Raw genomic sequence first — 20,820 nt, forward strand, 5'->3', positions numbered from 1 at the left:
TTTGTTGTACCGGGGCCCTGAATTCCTCTTGGCAGCCCTGGTGAGAGCTGTATGACGGCCACAGCCCACTGTTGTAGTGTGAAAGCAGGGAAGAGCTGGGGAGAGTTAGAGCATGAAACAAGAGGTGATTCCACAATTCTGAGTGGTAGAACTAGAGCCAGATTTACAGTATAAGATTCCCAGGACAGTGAGCATGGATCTACCGATAGAGCTACAACTGTACATAAAAACTACATCCAGAATATACAGAACAAGGCAAGTGCTCTTGTCTGCACTTAACAGCTGCTGAATATGACATAAAGAGAAGTGGTACTGTGCAATTGTCCAATTGTACAATATAACAATATAATTCAGACCGACATGTAGAACAGAGATTAGTAGTCAGATATAACAGCTAGAAACAGAAATGTAAAATGTACAGAAATTAACTAAAACGGTAAATTAAAAATGAATGAGGCACAAGGAGTATTATTCAGAGTAAGGTGAAAATTTGCACATTGTCAAAACCATATTGCACTGCAGGGGGAGCAGATTGAAAGTTGAGAGGGGCGTGTCCTAGCTCAATTCTAATTGACAATATAAAAATAAAGCTGTCAGGTATCTTTATGCTACATGTAAAAGCAGACAGTATTTTTCCTGCATTCAGTGCAACATGGTTTGTACAGGAGAAAATCTGCTCCTAACACTAAATGAGGCTCAATATGTAAAATCCCTGCACTATTTCACATTAATATTAACACCTTATATATAAAAATCAGAACTTACAAAGTTAAAACTACTCTACAAATATTAATATTAATCTTCTCTCACACCCAATTTAAATATTAGTTACAATTAGGATTATAGCTACTCACTCAGCAATTCAGGAACCTGCAGAGGAGCACAGGTCAGAAGAACACTAGAGCACAAGATCTGAAACTGTAAAACTAATACACTAGAGCCAAAAATGATGTAAATGATGTAAGATCAGGGAAGGTGGCAATTTTGTTGAGGACAAAGTTAATTAAAACATATGCAGATGCTCAAAAAAAATCTTACCTAGACTGTAGACTGTGTGTTATAGTTCATTTAATGCATATATTAACTGGGAGGTTCACTCCATTAAATACAGTAACATGTGTTCTTTGCAAAGCAGTTTCCAGCCCCTGCCATGAATTCCAAAAACTTGAACTGCTGCACCAATCCTGGTGAGTAATGTGAGGAGAGCGGCCAATCTGGGAGAGGAGTAGACTGAACTGAGCCAACCAATCAACTAGTATTGACTAAGCCAATGGGCAAGGATTTTATGCTCATGTGCAATTCATGTCTACCTTGAATTTTCATTAGGACGGACCTCTCCCCCTGCAAATAGGATAGCTTTCAGCACAGCAATAACACAACTTTGTACCTGGGCAAAACCATGTTGCATTGGAGGGAGAGGTAAATATAAAATGTGGATACAGATTTATATTTGGTGTAGGGCATATCCTAGACCAACTTTACATGTTAGTGTAAAAATAAAGCTATCAAGTATCTGTGTGCTGCATAAAAAAACAGCCAAACTAATTTGCACCCCTTGCATTGTAACATGGTTTGTCCAGGAGCAAACTTACTTTTTTTTTTTTTTTTGCTCTCCTTAATGACTTAGGCCCATTAAAGTTTAACATCAGCCAATAGCATGGGGATTGGGAACGATGCTGCTGTTAACAACCTTTTTTTCCAGAGATTCTATGGATCTCCACAATGATGTTTCCCTAGTGCTTTCTGAGCTTGAGAAGAAGCTCTTTCGGCACTTCACAAAGAAAGAAAATGAAGTAGGAAAGGTCCAATCCTGTTAACACCAGCAATGGTACGTGACTTAGAAGATTTGTGGCTTGTTGAGAACCTACACTGCCGTCATTGTGAGATAAACACGGAACAGATGTATAAATGTAGCTCTATTACCTGAGAACCAGTTCCTATATTACTGTCTCACTTCCGTCAGAGTCAGATCTCAGAAGAGTACAGAGAAGGATAAACCATGGCTGACAATGCCTATGCCGAAATGAGTATCACCAGGAAAGCTGAGAAACCAGACAATCCCAGCTGCGTAGCTCAAGCAGGTGAGAAGTAATATATACATTTCATTATTAACTGTGTAGAATGATTCTTTATTCACTGACTCCTCTATATTCATTAATGTAACACTCTGAAAAGGAATCATAGGACAGGATAAGGCAGCTTCATAAGTACAGACAGAGAGAACAGAGCAACCATGAAACAAATCATTTTTGTAAGTGGTCTCCAAGTCCCTGTTCTTTCCCCTACTCGGCACAGTACCCCCTAATAAAACCCCACACACAAGATAGATGGGCTTTATCCCCTTACTCCCAAAAGATCACCCACAACTTAGAGCCGTACTGTGCAAAATAAAGACACAACGCATAATTTCTGGATAGATAAATGGACACAGCTTTTATTGAACATCACTTGAATACAACAATTACATTGAGGTTAGGACAATTGCTAGACAAGTACCATATAGGTGCACAGTGCTCATGCACAGTTATGTAACACACTGTCCTGACCAGACAGCCAAAGCAAAAGATTTGGAGTAAGGCAACTAAACAGCTTCTCTGTTCAAGCCCTGTTCTCACCCCTATGCACAGGTGAGCTACAGTTCAGAAATAGATGTTAGGTAGCAGCTTCTTTTGTCTGGTCTAAATGTTAATTGCTTAGATTTTGGAAGATTGAGTATGAAGTGACAAGAAGACATTGAAGATGAAATGGCAGAATGTGTTTAGAGTTCTAGGTGTGTTAGCTACAAGTGTATTAAGATCTAAATAGCATAATTCAGTTATACTGGAGTTAAACAGGAGAAGAACATTCTACCCATTACCACAGCTACATAAGGACAACAGTCAGCATTCACCTGAAACTCCATAATCTACCTCTGATGTTTCCATCTCTCCCTGGCTGGAAGCATCACATCACAAGAAGGCTGTTTTGGACTTCTCAGTTCATAGAAGTTTGATTTATCTATCAGTTTATTTTCCCTGCAACATCCCCTTTGTTTAATCAGTCTGCTGTACTACTTGCTCAGCCCCCCCCCCCCCTGCTTCAGCTGTTTCAGACTTCTATTTCATGACTCATCATGAACTCAGCTATTACATCACCTGTATCTTATTAATCTTTATTCAACATTTCCACCCACTCCCCGCATCATTACTCCATACTATATGTCCAGTCAATCCCCTCTATTAGCTGCCCCCTGCACCATATTTCCCCTTGTCCCCCTAGGACATCCAATCCTGCTAACCTTATTCCCATCCTTCCTCTTACTCACCTTCCCCTGTCCTGTGTACTCTGGAATGCAAAATAAGCCTGCAGTAAGCTCACTTCCATTCCTGACCTCTTCCTCTCCCACTCCTTTGGCCTCCTGGTCCTTACAGAAACATGGATCTTCCCCTCTGATACAGCTTCCCCCGCGGCACTCTTGCACTGGGTTCTCTATTTCTCACACACTCCCTGTCCCGGGGACCACCAAGGAGTTGTTGCAGGTGTCCTACTGTCTCCTGGCAACAACCTTCAATGTTCTCCCCCCTGAACCCTCTCTCTCCTTCTCTTTCTCTGAAGTTCACTCTATTCATCTCTTCTCCCCTCTCCACATTCTCCATCAACCCCCTGGCCCTTCCTTCCAATTTCTGGATAACTTCGCTGCTTGCCTTTCCCATTTACTCTCTTGTGATCTTCCCATAATTATTATCAGTGATTTAAATATCCCTACTGATTCTCCTATTACTACGACTGCCTCTAAACTCCTAACTCTCGCTTCTTCCTATGACCTCTCCCAATTGACTACTTCCGCTACCCACCGTGGTGGTCACTCCTTGGACCTAGTGTTCTCCCATCTCTGTGACATCTCCATCTTCTTCAATTCTGTCTTCCCCCTTTGACCACAATCTCCATTCCTTTACCATATTATTACCTCCTAACCCCTTCTCCCACCCAAAGTTGCTCGCACGCAGCGTCCCATCAACGGCATTGACCCCATTATCTTTGCAATCTCCCTCGAACCCCTCCTTGCTCCCATTTCTTCACTATCTTGCCCCAATGCCGCTATCAATCTTTACAACTCCTCACTCTCTGTTGCCCTTGACAATGCAGCCCCAGCCACCCCACTCCGTCTCCGTCAATCACAACCCCAACTGTGGCACTCCCCTCTTACTTATCTTCCAAAAGTGCTCTCGCTCCTCTGAACGCCAATGGAGGAAATCCAGCTCCTTCCTTCGCTGTCTACATCCACTTTAAATTCATTCTTTCCTCCTACTATTCTGCTCTCTCTTGCTAAACAAACCTATTTTGCATCGCTCATCGCCTCTCTGTCCAATAAGCCCTGACGCCTCTTCGCCCTCATTAAATTTCTACTGTGATATCCCCACCTCATCCCCTATCGTCCATCATCGCTCTTAACTTCGCCACCTACTTCAAAGACAAGATTGACTCTATCCACAATGATGTCTGCTCTTCTCAGTCTTGTCTCCCCCCACCCGTCCTCTCTATCACTCACTCTGCCACCCTTAACTCCTACAGTCGTGTAGCTGTGTCCGTGATCCTCACTCTTCTCTCCTCCTCTTTTTCTACAATCTGTCCTCTTGACCCTGTCCTGTCCAAGTTCCTCCGCTCCCTCTCTCCCAATGCATGTTGTCACCTATCTCACTATCACACACCGGGACTGCAGTCAGGTCCTGGCAGACTTACCTGCTCCCGGCAGAGGGGCTCCCTGGCGCTGAGCGTCGCATCTCTCTGATGGCGGTGACCATCTCCCTCTCTATCACTTAAGTCCTTGATTCTATTTAACCCCGAACTGGCATCAAATACCTGGTAGATTGGAAAGGCTTTGTTCGCGAAGAACGTTCATGGGTCAACGCTTCAGATATCCATGCTCCTGCTCAACTATGGAGGTTCCACCTGTAAAGAGGGGGTACTATCACATGCAAGGGCCGCAGTCAGGTCCCAGCAGACTAACCTGATCTGGGCAGAGGGGTTCCCTGGCACTGAGCGCCACGTCCCTCCGATTGCTGCGGCTATCTTGGCTCCGAATGTCGTCTTATGCCCTCTCCCTCCTATCTTTGTTGCTGCAGTCACCTGCAGGATATTTAAGGCACCTGACCCTGCAGTCAGGTGACTGTTCATTAAATCTTACTGTGGAAAGACGTGGCTCCATTTGCTCCTGCTGCTCCAGTGTTTCCTCAAGTTGCTGTTCAGTGCTACTCATCTTCAGATATCACTTCATCCTGTTCAGCTTGCCCCTCCAGTGATTTTTCAAATTGCTATACAATGCTACTCATCTTCAGATATCACTTCAACGTGTTCAGCTTGCTGTTCTAGTGATTCTTTGGTTGCTATTCAGTTCCACTCACCCACAACTATCTCCTCCTAATGTTCAGCTCGCTGTGCCAGAGATTCTTTGTTTGCTGTTCTGTACCACTCATCCACAGCTAGCTTCTCTTCAAGTCCAGTTCGCTGCTCTGCATCATCTCTCTGCAGAGTTACCATTCCTATTACTCTCCATACAGGTCTCGTCTAACGCTCTCTCTGGGGGCCGCAACCTGCGTGGTAGTGGCTGCGAAGCCCATACCTCCTTGCGGGAGTTCTTGTTGAAGGCAACCTGCCCCGATAGATTCCGTACCTCTGGGTAGAGCTGTGCTGAATTAGACAGACCCAGGGATCCAATATTTTTGATCAGAACTGTGACACTTACACTTACCTTTTTAACCTGTCTCTCTCCACTGGTATCTTCCCCTCGGCCTTCAAGTATGCTCTCATCTCCCCTATTCTCAGAAAACTCTCCTTTGACCCATGCTCTTTCTCCAACTATCGCCTTTACCCTTTGCTTCTAAAATACTCAAACGACTTGTCTTAAATCGTCTGACTCGCCTTCTCTCCTCCCACTCTCTTCTTGAACCTCTCCAGTCTGGATTCCGTCCCCTTTACTCAACTGAAACTGCCCTTGCTAAAGTAACAAATGACTTACTGTCAGATAAGTCCAAACATCACTTCTCCCTTCTCATACTCCTCGACCTCTCTGCTGCTTTTGACATTGGCGATCATTCTCTTCTTCTTGCCACCCTACAATCCCTAGGTCTTTGCATTACAGCTCTCTCCTGGTTTGCCTTCTGTCTATCTGGCAACTTTTTAGCATCTCTGCTTCCTGCTCTTCCTCCCCCACTCTACCTCTTTCTATTGGAGTCACCCAAGTCTCAGTCCTTGGTCCTCTGCGCTTCACTCTCTACAAATCTATCTTTCTAACCCTGAACTCTCTTCCGCCTTCCTAACTCAAGTATCTAGCTGTCTCTCGGGAGTTACTACCTGGATGTCACAGCGCTTCCTCAAACTCAACATCTCCAAATTCAACCTCATCATCTTTCCTCCAGCCAGTGTTGTCATACCTCCCAATATCTCCCTCTTCCTGTCCCCCAAGCCCACTGCCTTGGAGTCACCCTCAACTCTGCCCTTTGCATTGCTCCTCATATCCAGTCCCTCACCAAATCCTGCCACTTCCTCCTCTGTAACATTGCAAAAATCTGCCCCTTCCTCTCTCAGGAAGCAACCAAAATCCTGGTCCATTTACTCACCATTTCTTGCTTCGACCATTGCAACCTCTTTCTCACTGACCTTCCTGTCTCTCACTTGTATGACCTTCAATCCATTCAGAATGCTGCTGCTTGACTCATCTTCCTCTCCCGTCACTCCTCCTCTGCTACTCTTCTGTGTAAATCCCTTCATTGGCTCCCCATCCATTTCAGAATTCAGTTCAAGCTCCTTACTCTCACTTGCAAAGCCCTTACTGACACCTCTCCTCCGTACATTTCTCACCTTGTCTCAAGGTACATACCAACCCAACCACTCCGCTCCGCCTCTGACCTCCACCTCAGTTGACAAAACATTAATTTGTGCTTCATTAAAATTGTGGCGAGTTTCCCCAGAGGAGACAATATAATTATATAGAGCTGTCAATGTAGGGACAAGCTCCTCCCTCAGATTCTTGTAGTATTCTGCCCCAAAACCATCAGGGCCTGGAGATTTGCCATTAGGCAGCTGTTTAATAGTGGAGCTGACTTCTTGCTTTGTGATTGACTCTTCCACAGTTAGTTGTTCCTCTGGCAAAAGTTTAAGTAGGCCTAATTCTTGTAAAAAGCGAATGCCTTCATCTTTGTTATCATTGTCAGCAGTATACATTGTTTGATAGTTTTGTCTGAATGTGTCACTTATAGCAGTAGGGTCAGAAATCTGAATGTTGGTGGAGTTCTTTAAGAGTGGGACCCAAGTCTTAAGTCTGGGACCTTTGATCAAATTTGCTAGTGGTTTGCCTGATTTGTTTCCCCACCTCTGGAATTTATTTTGTTGAAAATGATATGCAGTTTTGTTCATGTCTGTGTCATGTCGTTTATATGACCCCAAATGACACCTTTGGAAGCATCCCAAAAGAGAGTAGTGTTATCTACATGTTCCAGATTGTCATCTACAAAATTGAGCCAGGTAAAATTTAAGGTGTTGTAGGAATTGCTCGGATTTACTGAGATAGCCTGGAAATCACCAGTTGCGAGTGAAATGTCTAGGTGTGTTGAGTTTTAATGTCAAGGTGACGGGGTATGGTCAGTAATAATGATATCTTTGATTGAGGCATTTTCAACTTTAGAAATCAGAACTTGGAAGATTAGAAAGAAATCAATGTGGGAATGTATTCTATGAGGGTGGGAGTAAAAAGAGTAATTCCGTTGTAAGGGGTTCAGAAAATGCCATGGGTCAACCAGGTCAAGGTTAGTGGTAAGGAGGGAGACAACATTGTGCGCGTTAACATGGCATGAGGTACAAAATTTCTGCCCCCAATCAACGATCTTCTGTAAGATGACTGCAAAAAAAGAAGGGTTAGCATGGTTGGGTGTGTATAAGTTTAACAAGGTGTATCCCGTAGTGTCAATGGAAGTCACGATCCGCGGCTCGCCTCCTTCAGTGCGTCCCAGCTGTCATTGTAACAGCCCGGACGTCACTTCCTGCTTCCACCGTCCCGACCGTCACAATGGCAACTGACGGGACACTTCTAAAGCATTGCAGCATCCCTGCAAAGGGTGCGTGCGCATATGGGAGCTAGCCTGCGGGTTTATTAAGCTAATTAATTCATTAGGATTTTCCTGAGAGCACTTTTGTGAGCAAGGATCTGATTGGTTGTTTTCTGTATTTAAGGCAAGGAGGGCTTAGCCTCCTCACTGCCGGTTATAGCATTCACCATCTGTGCTGTTTGCTGACCTGCTGTTTGTCTCCTGACTTTGGCTGAACTTCTGTTGTGACCCTTGCCTGTAGCTTGGACCTTGCCTGTTTGCCTGTTGCCCTGACCTTTTGCTTGAATACTGGACTCCGCTGTTTCACTTGTGACCCTGACCTCTGCTTGGATACCAATATGCCTGTCTGCTACAGACTCCTGACCCCGGCCTGACACTGACCACCCGCTCCAGTCTGGGCCAGCACCTCCATTTCCATCTGCACCATGGCCATCATAGATGAGCTATTACTACACTGAGCTTAAGATCTGGGTGCATCCAAGTACCTGTGAGCGCATAAAGCTCTACAGGAAAGGCGGTTACTAAAGGTGAAGACCTCAACACTATCCATTCTAAAAGCTCATTTTAGTGGTCGTGAGCCTTAACAATGGAGACATCTACTATAACATATCTGCCTTCAGGATCTGAGCAGCATCGGTGTATCATATAGAGGAGTGATTTATTAAAAATATGGCTGTTCCTCTCTTTGTTGACATATGGAGCCGATATACAGTCCCCTATCCAGCAGTCCTGCAATGTCCCTCGTTCTGGGTCATCCCAGTGAGTCTCTTGGAGGAATACAATAAGGGGGTGCACTCTCTTGAGAAGAGCCAAAACTTTCTGTTAGCAGATTAGAGCAGAGAGAATTTGATCTTGTTATGAAAGAGACATTTACAGACAGTGTTGAATTCCCAACGTTTGCCAGCAACATGAGCAGAGAAGTCTTGGAATATGAGTAAACGATCTCCATTATAGTTGAGATTGGAAGATTTTCTGTAGTGATCCAACAGTTTAGCTTTGTCTGCATAGTTCATGATTCTAATGATAACAGGACGTGGGCGATTTGAATCCTTTAGGCGGTCAAGACCAAGTCTGTGCACCTGTTCAATGACTAAAGGAGCTCTGGCCATGCCCATGGCTAGTTATTTTTAAAGCCAGGTGATAAGAAGGGTGAGTAGCTCAGATCCCTTAACCGATTCAGGAATGCCCAGAATTAGCAGATTGTTAGGTCTGCTCCTGTTCTCCAGGTCATCAGCCTTGTCATGAAGAGATTGAATAGTTTTGGATTGAGTGGAAATTGTGTCTTTTTCTGAGTGGAGCTCATCTTCTTCATTTGATATTCTCTGTGTCAGTAATACGTTGAGAGTGCTGGATAATTTGAGGCAGGATGGTATCCAAGGATTCCCTGATTCCCACAAGTTTTTCATCCAGAAGTGGGCCTAGTACAGCCGCGATATTGGTAGGTTTCATTTTTGCGTCAGTGCGTGTTCTGGCAGATTTGCGTTTGCAGTGAATAGTTTTGGAGGTGGAACAATCAGAATTGCTGGAATGATATTGTATCCAGTCTTCAGAATGCTTCAGATTTACCAGCTCTTGAAATTTTTTTGTTAAGGAATTTGTCCATTTGGAAGAGGCAGCAGCTGATAGAAAGATAAATTACATCAAATGCAAATAGATGGAGATAACGGGGAAGGAGTTGTCACCATAAGACAAGATATTAAGTACTAGGACACACAAAGGTGTTTTGACATTCCCAGGAATCAGGAGTGAAGGCCATGTGATTTCAGGGATAAAAGGTCAGCTTGGGTAATGCTGGGTTTTAGATGATAAGTAGAGGTTGACCAGGTGCAGAGGAAAAGAGACTGTAGTATAGAATACTACAACTAGGTGGGAGAAAAGTCCTGTGCAGGGTCTGTATATCTGTGGTTCAGCAAAACAAATAGGACATTTAACCCACGGATGATTTAAAGTCATAGGGCCTGATTCATTAAGGTATGCAAATGCATACTTATCTGTGTTTCATACTTTGAGTGACGCAAACCGTTATATTTGCTTTGGAGTTTGAGATTGAGTTGACTTTGAGTGCCGTGTCTGCTCTGTTTGCGTTGCGTATGTGGTGTTTTACGTAGCTCAAGTCCCGTTTAGCAGATGCGTATGCGTTTGCGTACCTTGATGAATCAGGCCCATAGTGAGGAAAGGCAGATGTTGAAACATCCATCAGAAAGTGAAAGTTGTAAGGATTTTAGTACATTTAAGAATGCACTTGAGACATGAAGGTGATTGTATCTCTGTCGCCTGTTAGTAGCACACAATGACTCTGCAAAATATCCAAATGCATGTATATAATGAGGCTGATGCAGTCTGGATATCAGACAGACCCACAGATGATTATATAGACGTTGTAAAGAGTCATTCTTTTTTCTATATTCTAACGTTTTCTTTGTTTTAAGTGTCCATGTTTCTGTTTTTATGAACTTTGTGTGTTCTAGAGAAGAATCACTTCCTCTGTTGTACATGACAATAACTGGACCTTATATTATTCCAGGTAGGAGGTCATATCTGTTACTGTTCCCCACCCTTATCGCAGCCTGTCTGACTCTGCTCATATCCACTGTCTACCTAAGAGCTACATGTGAGTACTCAGCACTTCATTATGTATGGGCGCAGAGGGGCTAAGAAATGTTCTAAATTGTGATTTAAATGATTATTCTTTTAATAATAAATTCAGTGAAAAAAATTTATTTAATTTCAACAGAAGCAAATCATATGTGGGAAAATGCAAATTGGTGTGATTAAATAGTACAAAATAATAAGAAAACTGATGGAAAACAAGCAGCAACAATATTACACTTTATTAAATAAGCCTCAGCAATATATTTGGATCTGTTATACAGAATGCAGAGTCTTACATTGTTCCCAATAGGTTCTATGTAAGTTGGAGCACAATGACTACAATATACTAATTTAAATTTAAAATAAATTCTTGCTGACACCACATTACTTTGTGTTGCAGACAATCCCATTTACGACGGACTCCTATGCACAGAGTACTTTTGTTTAGCACTCGAGCACCTAGATGGTCTGACCATACTTATCAGTTTAGCTTCATAAATCATGAGAGTGAGGAAACGTCAGCACAGTCCTACATGGGCACTTTGTGTGTAAGAATCTCTTCTGCCACAGTACATCTGGGAGGTGCAAAATGATTCCCATTATAATCACATGATGTAATCTGATCTCCACCAAATCAGACTGTTACAAAACTCTACTGGTTTTAAGAGTGGAGATGGTCATACAGCAAAGAACACCCTTAAAATGTGCTCTTTCCACACCTTCAGCTGGTTTCTGCAATTACCCACAACGTCACGCACTTCAGTGCACCTATTCCGTACTTACTGAGGAACGCACTTCCTCTGTCCAACTCCTTCCATTGGTCACAAATGATTACTTCTCCGCAAGAGCCAACATGATGCACAGTAATCTTCTGCACTTTGCAGAAATCTAGGTGCACTTGTGAAAACCAAGGCACACTACAGTTCTAAATAAGATTATGCTCTGAACCCAAACCCTTTGGAGTTTTGTAAATGAGGTTTGGATACAATAGGAGGAGCAGCTTATGGCTAGGTCCACATGGGCACCACCCTAGACCCTCTGTCCTCCAATCCCCACTTCAACTCGTCCCCTGGCAGTCCTCCTTCACTCCCCTTCTCTCTACTAACCTCTGCTCTCACTTATCCCCTGTCTGTTCAAACCCTCCAATATTGTTTCTTCCTCCTTGCTCATTCCCTCGCCTGCCATATGTGCTCCACTAGACCAGACCCACATCTATATGCCCTCCCACAGATTCTTTCCCTCCCTTCTCCTGCCCGATGCGAGGTCTCCTCCTAGTTCTGTTTCCTATGCCCTTCCCCATCTCTCCCCATTACCACCTTATTCAAAAACATCTCCATACTTGCAAACCTCTCTCCATCTATCATGTGCTCTATGGAATGCCAGGTCAGTATCAAACAAACTAGACTCCATTGATGATATCTTTATTTCTAGCCCCTTCAACCTTCCTGTTGCTCTCTTTTGGGAGCTTGTCCTTCTCCCACAAACAGCCTTAGGGATCAGTAAGGTGAGAGTATTAGAATTCTTCTTTCTCCTTCAAGGTACATTTCATTCGCCTCTTCCATCCAGCCTAGTATGCCAACTACGGCCATCTCTCAATTCCATGGTACCTGCACCATCTGTCTCCTTCACTTTCTCTCCACCTTCCCTCCCTTATATTACTGGACTTTAACATCCCTATATATATAATTCCTCTGACCCTGCTGCCTCTAAACCTCTCTCCTTCATCTCCTCGCTTGGTATCTCTCAGTGTCCTCCTCTCACTCCCACAGCAGAGGCCACTCCCTTGATCTGGTCTTTTCCCACCTCTGCACTGTCTTCAACTTAAACAGCTCACCTTTCCCTCTCTCTGAACATCATCTCCTCTCTTTTAGCATCTTCCCACCCCATCGCCTTCCTCATCCCTTTAAACAGTCCTACTTCAAAACTTTCATTATCTTCCATTTCTTCTACCCCCGCTTACCTTTAATTCCATTTTCTTACATCACACTTCCCTGCTCGCTTTCTGCTCTCCAGTTTGCTATCAGTCAATGTCGCTTCCACCTTTAAGAGATATCCATGATCTGGCCCGTTCTCACCATGGAAACCACCAAAACATATTCACTCCCTTGTAATCTGTTGCCTTGATTACTGTAATCTTCTTTTTCTGGCCCACTTAACTTCTGCCTTGCCCCTCTTAAGTCCTCAATGCTGTTGCCACCTTATATTTCTCTCCCACTGCCCTCTCACTGCTGTCCTTCTCTGAATATCGCTCTATTGACTCTCCATTGACTACAGAATTAAATTTAAATTCCTCACTATCACCAATAAAGCTCTTAACCAACCCTCTCCTTATACATCTCCAACAGTTTCCAACTCCAATCCAAGTTATCAAGAGTATTGTTTGTTATATCAGTAGATGTCTGGTCTTTGTATTATCCTATTTTTCATGTATTATGTCACGTGTTATGGATCGTTGTTGCCTGTTTATTGTTTACTACTGTAACGTTAACAAAAATAATAAACTTAATAATAATATGAGTAGAAGTTTCTGTACTTACCCTGTTTCAATGTCCAGGCAGAGGAGACCTGAATACACCTAGTAATGGACCAAAAACATCCAGTTCCCCAAGTAATGTGTGTATCAGTTATGTTATATATAAAATATTGAAAACTCCTGGGAGCAACTTTTTAAAAGTGTTTATGGTTGTTAAATAGAAGAAGAGTCATCACCACATAGACCACAGTGATAAGAAGTAAGAGTCCTACATACAGAATATGTTCAGGCGATATGATTGTGGGAGGGGCAGCAAGATAGGGGAGAACAAGGAGGGTGTTTGGGAAATTAGAATGAAGTGGAGAGATAAAAGTGGAGGAAGATCGGGGCCATGTGATATTACGTCATTAGGCCACGCCCCTCTGCTGAACATCATCATTATCAATAGTATATTATAGGTCTGTGCTTCTTGGGACAAGAGTAACCCCCTATGGTTCTGCTCTACTTCGTAGCATTAAATCAGTATTCCCAGAACACAGCACCTTAAATGTACATAGAAGAATAATTATACAAGTAATGTGCATGAAATATTGGATGGCTTTAATGAAATTAAAATATTAAAATATAAATATATAATAGGGAGATATCATTTAGTATAAAACATCTATTGGAAGTCTTCTAATGATATTCTACCAGATGCTTGTTCAAGTGGATCAATCTAATATGAATAGAAGTGTGTTATAGAACATGTGACTCCGCAGTATATACACTGTACTGGTAATGGTGGTTTATGTTGGTATTAACACACCTGAGTATATGATGATGGATATTCCACTCCTCGGGGTTGAACTAGAATGACTGTCATAAACCTCCGTGTATAGATCTGTCGTATAATATATATATATATATATATATATATAGTGAAAGTATCAAGTCAATAAGTGTGAACACTAACCAAGGTACGTTCATATTGCCTCCAATGGTCTGAGGTGGTATATTGTGGATGGCCTTGTAGATGCTCGGTGGGTCCTGGTATGAAACGATCCCTCCTTGTAGTGTAGTATATCACGCTGTATCCAGATAATTGCTTCCTGAGCTCCATCAGGCACAGTGAACCGTGTTTCCCTCGTTCTCACTCCCTCACTTCTGAGATTGTCATGTGACTGTGAATAGCGTCACTAAGCCCCACCCACTTCACTAACAAAGTGGACAGGTTGCGGGAGGTTGTCCTGCTCTCCCGGGATTCTGAAAGAACTCCCAGAAATTCGGAAGTCTCACGGACAATCCGGGACAGTAGCAACTGTGAGTCTGTATGATACATCTCTGAAACCATCATACTTATGTTAATGATCTATATTAGTGTGAATGTGGTTCTGTACTGACCCTGTCTCTATGTCCAGACAGAACCGAGGTGAATACAATCAGTCATGGATCAGAAACCACCTTATCTCCAGGTAATGTGTGTTGTGTGTGTGCAGCCGTGTAACATGTACATGATAAGAGCTGTGTGCTGAAGTGATCCATGTTCTCTCTGGATTTCAAGTTCCTGACAGTAATTTTCTCCCTGTATTTCTGGATGACAAATAAATTCTATTATACAGAACTGAGGAAGAGTCAGAGCTCCATAGACATCAGTAATACTATTAATAAGAACAATATGCAGACAGTGGCCCCTTGTAGAGTTGGAAGCACTTTGCATCCAGCACACAGATGAAAAAGCATTTTGCTGAGCAAGGTCAGTGGCGTGTATCATACGACACATGTGACTCTGCATGCTATGTAATATGTGTATGTATATGATAGGCTTTTATCATCATGCGTCAGACAGAGATGACAATCATCACCATCGACTTAGTGATGATCACTGGTGCGTCAATATTCTTTATGTAATAAATAAAACCGCATTGTTCCCCCCCCCTCCCTCCCAGTGCTCATAGCCTGGACTGGTAGGGGCAATTTCATGGAGTCACCATGACTAAGCAGCCACCAGCACTAGACTATCTCAGGCTGGGCCAGTGACACAGAGGGTCTCCTGTCATAATGTGAGCCACCTCTGGCCCATTCAGTATGGGGCTGACAGATCTAAGACTATTCCCACCGCCGGAGTGGTGGTGGGGGGGTGATACAGAGTTACTTGTTAGGAATGTATTATTTTACTGCCACACTACTGGTCCCAGCAAACTCTGCAAACCCTAAACTGATATTGTACAACTACAAGCATCCAGGATTTTCTGGGACATGTAGTGCATCTGTAAAAAACACACAAAAATAAAATTACTTACATCTTTATTTTAATAACCACTTCCTGACACACACCCTCCTTAGCCCCTTTATTGCTCACATACATGCAGGGGATCCTTGTCTTTCTTCCAGGGTTGCAAACCAAAGGGTTAAAATGTAAACAAGTAACAATGAAAGAAATGTTCCTTACAGGAGCCACAAAGTGATTTACAGACTTAGAGCCTCTCATTCTAGCCAATCAGAGCGGGCTTTCCTCGCTCTGACCAATCAGAGCTAAGCGACTCTTCCTGCCCCCAGTCCTACCACTTTAAGCATACAGAGTAGTAGATGTAAGAAGTATAGACAGAGACATACGCTGCCACCAGTCATCACTATCACTCTGCACTTACACCTGACCTGTAGCTGGTGCAGTAATACGACTGAAAATCACGTACCTGAGAGATGTCCAAAACTTGTATCGAGCGCTGCTGTGCGCTTGTGCTTGGCACACCCTTACTGTACACTGACTACGGGCATATGCCCATTCTGCCCATTAAGTCATAGGTTGTATTGAGGGCACTTTGTGCTCGAAGATTAATTGGACGTTGCTGCGTTCTCTGACATATGGTCCAGATCTGGGCATTATGCAAAATACAACACATAACGACATGTATATCTCTTAATGAATTAGGCCCTATGTCTGCATAATTTATTTATATAGATTTTAGAGTACACAGCCACGTACAGGATTATACATTACTGACAAGTGATGAAGTGCATAATATACACATATTCATACAACAGTTAAATAAGGAAAACATATTTCCCTGAAGAGCTTACAATCTAATTGGTATCTAGTAAAACAGGTCCAGCTGCCTCGTTTTCCAGGAGATGGACCATCTGCTGGGACTTGAGCCCATTTTATCTAAAGTTTATTTGCCAAATTCAAGATCCAAATAAAGAAACTTTCAACATTTTTTCTTCAAAAGGATCTGCAAATCCTCTGCCAAATTCAGGAAAGACAATTTATCTTATGGGAATTGACCATAGGAAAGTCCTGCCGTCAACAACACATTTTAAGCTGTCAGTCTATAAATATATATATATATATATATATATATATATATATATATATATATATATATATGTCTTACACTATAGCTGAACATGTTTCTGCAGTGATTTAGTCTCCTACATATTATCTTACAGGTCTGTGTCCCACGTGTCCGGCTCACTGGATCCTTATTGATAACAAATGTTATTTCTTCTCTGAAATCAAAAAGTCCTACCATGAGAGTGAGAGAAACTGCAGAGACAGCGGCTCCCGGCTGGCAACGGTGAAGGAGGGAGGAATACTGGTCAGTATCAGGGTCACCGGGAGATCTAGTCAGATACTGGGGGCAGAGATCTCCTATGTGACTGTCTACATAGCAATGTATCTGAATTATATAATCATTTTCTACTTTCCCAAAATATCTGGGAGGCTCCCGAATTTGTAGGCGTTCTCCCAGACTCCTGGGAGTGCAGTGTTACCTCCCACATCTGGGGAGCGGTGACTAATGACGAGATTTACAACTAATTAGGGGCCCGTCCGAGGCAGCGCTGAAAAAAAAATCCTGCAAAAAAAAAGAAAAGAAAAGAAAATACTCACCTTGTGGTCACGTCAGCTGGTGATCCGGCTCCCTCCCTGGTCCCCTCTTCTGTGCTGTGCTCATACTGAAGATTGGGCGTGCCCAACATTCACTGCAAGCACAGCACGGAGGAGCGCAGAACAGAGAGACTCAGAGCGGAAAAAAGAAGAGAAGGTGATCAGACTTAAGGTAAGTTAAGGGGGCCCCTATATATATGTATTTAAATATGTAAATTTGTAAATTATGTAAAAAAAAGTGATTTTATATGTATATATAAAATCCCTTTTTTTTTTTACATACAAATATATTATTTTTACACACACACACTATTTATATATATATATTTATATTTAGGGGCCGCAGTGCACTGCATTGCCCGGCGGCCCATAATGTAGTTAAGGTGGCCGTGATTAGGGGCAGATATGCAAATTATGGCAAATATATAAAGCATTAAAATTTAGAGCAAGACTTACACAGACTAATAATGTTTGATTTAGGAACGGAGACTTTGTTAGACCGTTATTATTGGGCCAACTGTGGAAATAGATCTGTGTTTTCCTTACATTAGATCTGCTGTAGTTACTTATACTTCTTCCAGGAATCATGATAAATGTGCTGTTATAACAGAACCTTTCTCCAGTATCCATGTTACCAACTTTACCTACAAAAAACATTTTGATTTACTCACTTTACAACATTACAATTATATAAAAAGTAACATATAATAGTATGCACCATAATTGCAGCACACACAGACTGTATAGAAGTTCAGTATGGATGATACAATTACCAGAAGTAGCTTCTATCTCACCACTGTCTGTCCTGTGAACCTGCTTTATATATAAGAGCTGATCTATGTGTGTAGCTGCCTTTACTTGTCATTCTCCATGAGAGTAGGGCATCCTCCTGGGTTTGAAGCCTCAATGTTGTGATTCTCGGGGAATCGCCTCATTTTGGCCCATCCCTGCGGTAAAATTATGCATTTGCGTCATTGTGTTGTGGGGGTGGGGCAAAAATAATGCAAGTCGCCGACCCCCACCCCACACACGCCCACCTTTCCACCAAAACGTAAAAGTTGGCAACTATGTTTTATACTCTGTGTGATATCATTAACCTCTTGTGACAATGTGCCAACACAAGTTCATGTGAACTCAAAGATGTATGTCTATATATATATATATATATATATATCTATTTGTGTTATGCATTTATATTAGTGACAACTAAGTGAAGATAATTATCCTATAACAGTTTGTGTAGTGGAGCTGAAATCTGGTGACTAATATAGAAGAAGTCTCCAGTAATCTGTGGCTGGTGTATAGCCAACCTCCAATCTGATGACTAGTGAGCAGCAGATGTCCAGTTACTTCTGGCTAGTCCTAGCCAGCCCACCATCTCTGGGAGCAAGTGTATAATAGTGTACAAATTCTGGTGGCTAGTGTATCAGATCTCCAATCTTAGTTGGCTGGAATACAGCAAATTTGAAGTTTATGGTGGATAATATATATCTGACCTCCAATATCTCATGGTTGGTGTATAGCTGACCTCCAGTGTCTCATGGTTGGTGTATAGCTGACCTCCAGTGTCTCATGGTTGGTGTATAGCTGACGTCCACACTCTGCAGCTGAATGTATATCAGATCTCACATTACTGGTGTCTAGTTTATAGAAAATCTCCAATCACTAGAGGCTGGTGTGTATCCGACCTCATCACTGCTCTGGTTCCCTTCTCTATGTTGTGGTCACTACTGTGAATATTGGAGACAATGTGGGACTGTCACTAACACCCAGCAGACAGATCCTGGCTCTGATCTCTACATAAAGTTACACAGGAAGATATTTATACAGTTTCCTTTCTGATACTATTAGTAAAACCTGTTAACAGTAAACAACATGACCACTAATTATACCATTAACACATTATCATCTATATTGTGTATTAATACAGAGACTAGTGACTATCACAGCACAGGAATTCTGGGTTGGATTAACTACTACAGGATCCCAATACCAGGGGAAAGCGTGGACAGGACGATGGGCAGACGGCAGCACTGAGTAAGTAACACTGATTATTTCATTTGAAAATACTTTGACGTAGAAAGGTACGAAAGTCATAATATGGCAAAAAATTACCATATAATGTGACAAACGCATGGGATACTGTGATCTTTTTACCCTGATACAGATAGTGATATGTATTCCTGTATGTGTAGAAGAACTCCGTGATATTCCCCCAGTTTCCTCCCTGAATCATGTAGCAGAAGGGTGATGTCCAATATACGGGAACCCTGTAGTTCAGGAGATTCTTGACCTCTTGGAACTTCAACACCATGTTGCATCCAGATATGTACATGTCAGTCACTGATAGGCATCAGTTTCAGTTGGTTGTATAGCTTGTAGCAAAATAATCTAATTTATTATTTCTTTCTATGTAGTAGCCACTTAGGGATCTAAATATTGATTGTTTATGCTGTAAATATTGTTTTCATACTTGTCATGAGAAGATTGGGAGGTCTGAGATGTCTGACTGCTCAGTTACTGTCACGTCTGTTGTAGTACAGATTACAGTGACCTGACACCTGTACAAGTCCTGATTCATTAACTCAGGGTTTCCCAAACCCGGTCCTCGGGGCTCCCCAACAGTGCAGGTTTTCTGGATCACATGTGACATAATTAGGACCACCTGTGGATCTGTTACAATGTGTCAGTCAGTAATGAATACACCTGTGCACCAGCAAGGAGATATGGAAAACCTGCACTGTTGGGGAGCCCTGAGGACTGGGTTTGGGAAACCCTGCATTAACTTAAGTATAAAACTTGCTCAATTTTTTAATTTATTGCTTAAGCTCCTTAATTAGTCAGGCCCCCTGAGATTTAGAGAGGATACTGTTTCAAAGGAGCGTGACAATCTGTGGCTACTTGATTATTATTTTTTACAATTGTATTAATTTATTTACAAATATGTATAAATGTTAGTTGAGCATAAATGACAGAAACAAATTTATTATCTTTGTATTAGAAGCTTATAATGATTTGTTCTTAAAACCTCTTAAAGTACTATACATACTATAGTACTATACATATATATATATATATATATATGTCAGTTCAGAATGAGATCATTTTGTTTGAGATCAGTGCCAAAATGACGCAATTAGCCTCACCCCGCCCCCTCCCGCCCTCCAAAATGGCGTGATTCACAGAGAATCGCGTCAAATTGCACGACTCTCTGTGAAATCAAAGATGCGGGAGAAATGCCAGCTCGCCCAGGAACCCGGGAGACTGACCTGAATTTCGAGAGTCTCCCGGACTTTCCGGGAGAGTTGGCAAGTATGCTATACTATATAACTATTGTCTTTTGCAGAAAGACATTTCTGCTAGTGTCAATATGTTACCAGATATTTAACATTTATAAAAATTTCAGGAAATATATTGTTGCCTTTTGTATATAACAATGAAATGATTGTTACACAGTTGTACATTTAATATCCAATATAGTTTTCAATCAGCTGAGGGAATTACTTTCACCATAAGTTGTTAATCAGCCATTTGACCATTTATATATTTATGCAGAATTAATTTTTTTATGTCTCAGGGTTTAGTGACAACACAAAGCTATGATAATAAACAGAACCAGAATCAGAAATATATTGTGATATCTTAGTCCAGCAAGTGAACAAGACTAAAGACCCATCTATGATTAGTACATAGGAACTAGGGATGTGCACCGGCCACTTTTCGCGTTTTGGGTTCTGATTACCTTCAGGTTTTGGGTTCTAATGGGTTTTGCCAAAACACCCCCCTCAAGGTTTTGGGTTTTGGGT

General features: G+C 42.2%; 1 protein-coding gene across 1 annotated transcript; it reads left to right on the forward strand.

Annotated features, from left to right (window-relative positions):
- Window positions 1-1,252: 1,252 nt before the first annotated feature.
- Window positions 1,253-17,265, forward strand: LOC142102676 (C-type lectin domain family 7 member A-like). The gene is made up of 6 exons (XM_075187353.1): window positions 1,253-1,793; window positions 1,964-2,081; window positions 10,606-10,692; window positions 13,228-13,281; window positions 14,547-14,600; window positions 16,576-17,265. Exons 2-6 carry the CDS (start codon window positions 2,000-2,002, stop codon window positions 16,863-16,865), a joined length of 567 nt encoding a protein of 188 aa, XP_075043454.1. The 5' UTR covers window positions 1,253-1,793; window positions 1,964-1,999; the 3' UTR covers window positions 16,866-17,265.
- The last annotated feature ends 3,555 nt before the right edge of the window (window positions 17,266-20,820 follow it).

The sequence above is a fragment of the Mixophyes fleayi genome, chromosome 1 (assembly GCF_038048845.1).
Source record: "Mixophyes fleayi isolate aMixFle1 chromosome 1, aMixFle1.hap1, whole genome shotgun sequence".
In the NCBI taxonomy this organism is placed as follows: Eukaryota; Metazoa; Chordata; class Amphibia; order Anura; family Limnodynastidae; genus Mixophyes; species Mixophyes fleayi.

Bases quoted from the DNA above. Each gene is read 5' to 3' on its own strand.
- LOC142102676 (XM_075187353.1), top strand. From the start codon at position 2,000: ATGGCTGACAATGCCTATGCCGAAATGAGTATCACCAGGAAAGCTGAG. The intron at 10,693-13,227 runs GTGAGTACTCAG...TTCAATGTCCAG, and splicing joins TGTCTACCTAAGAGCTACAT to GCAGAGGAGACCTGAATACA. The intron at 14,601-16,575 runs GTAATGTGTGTT...ATTATCTTACAG, and splicing joins AGAAACCACCTTATCTCCAG to GTCTGTGTCCCACGTGTCCG.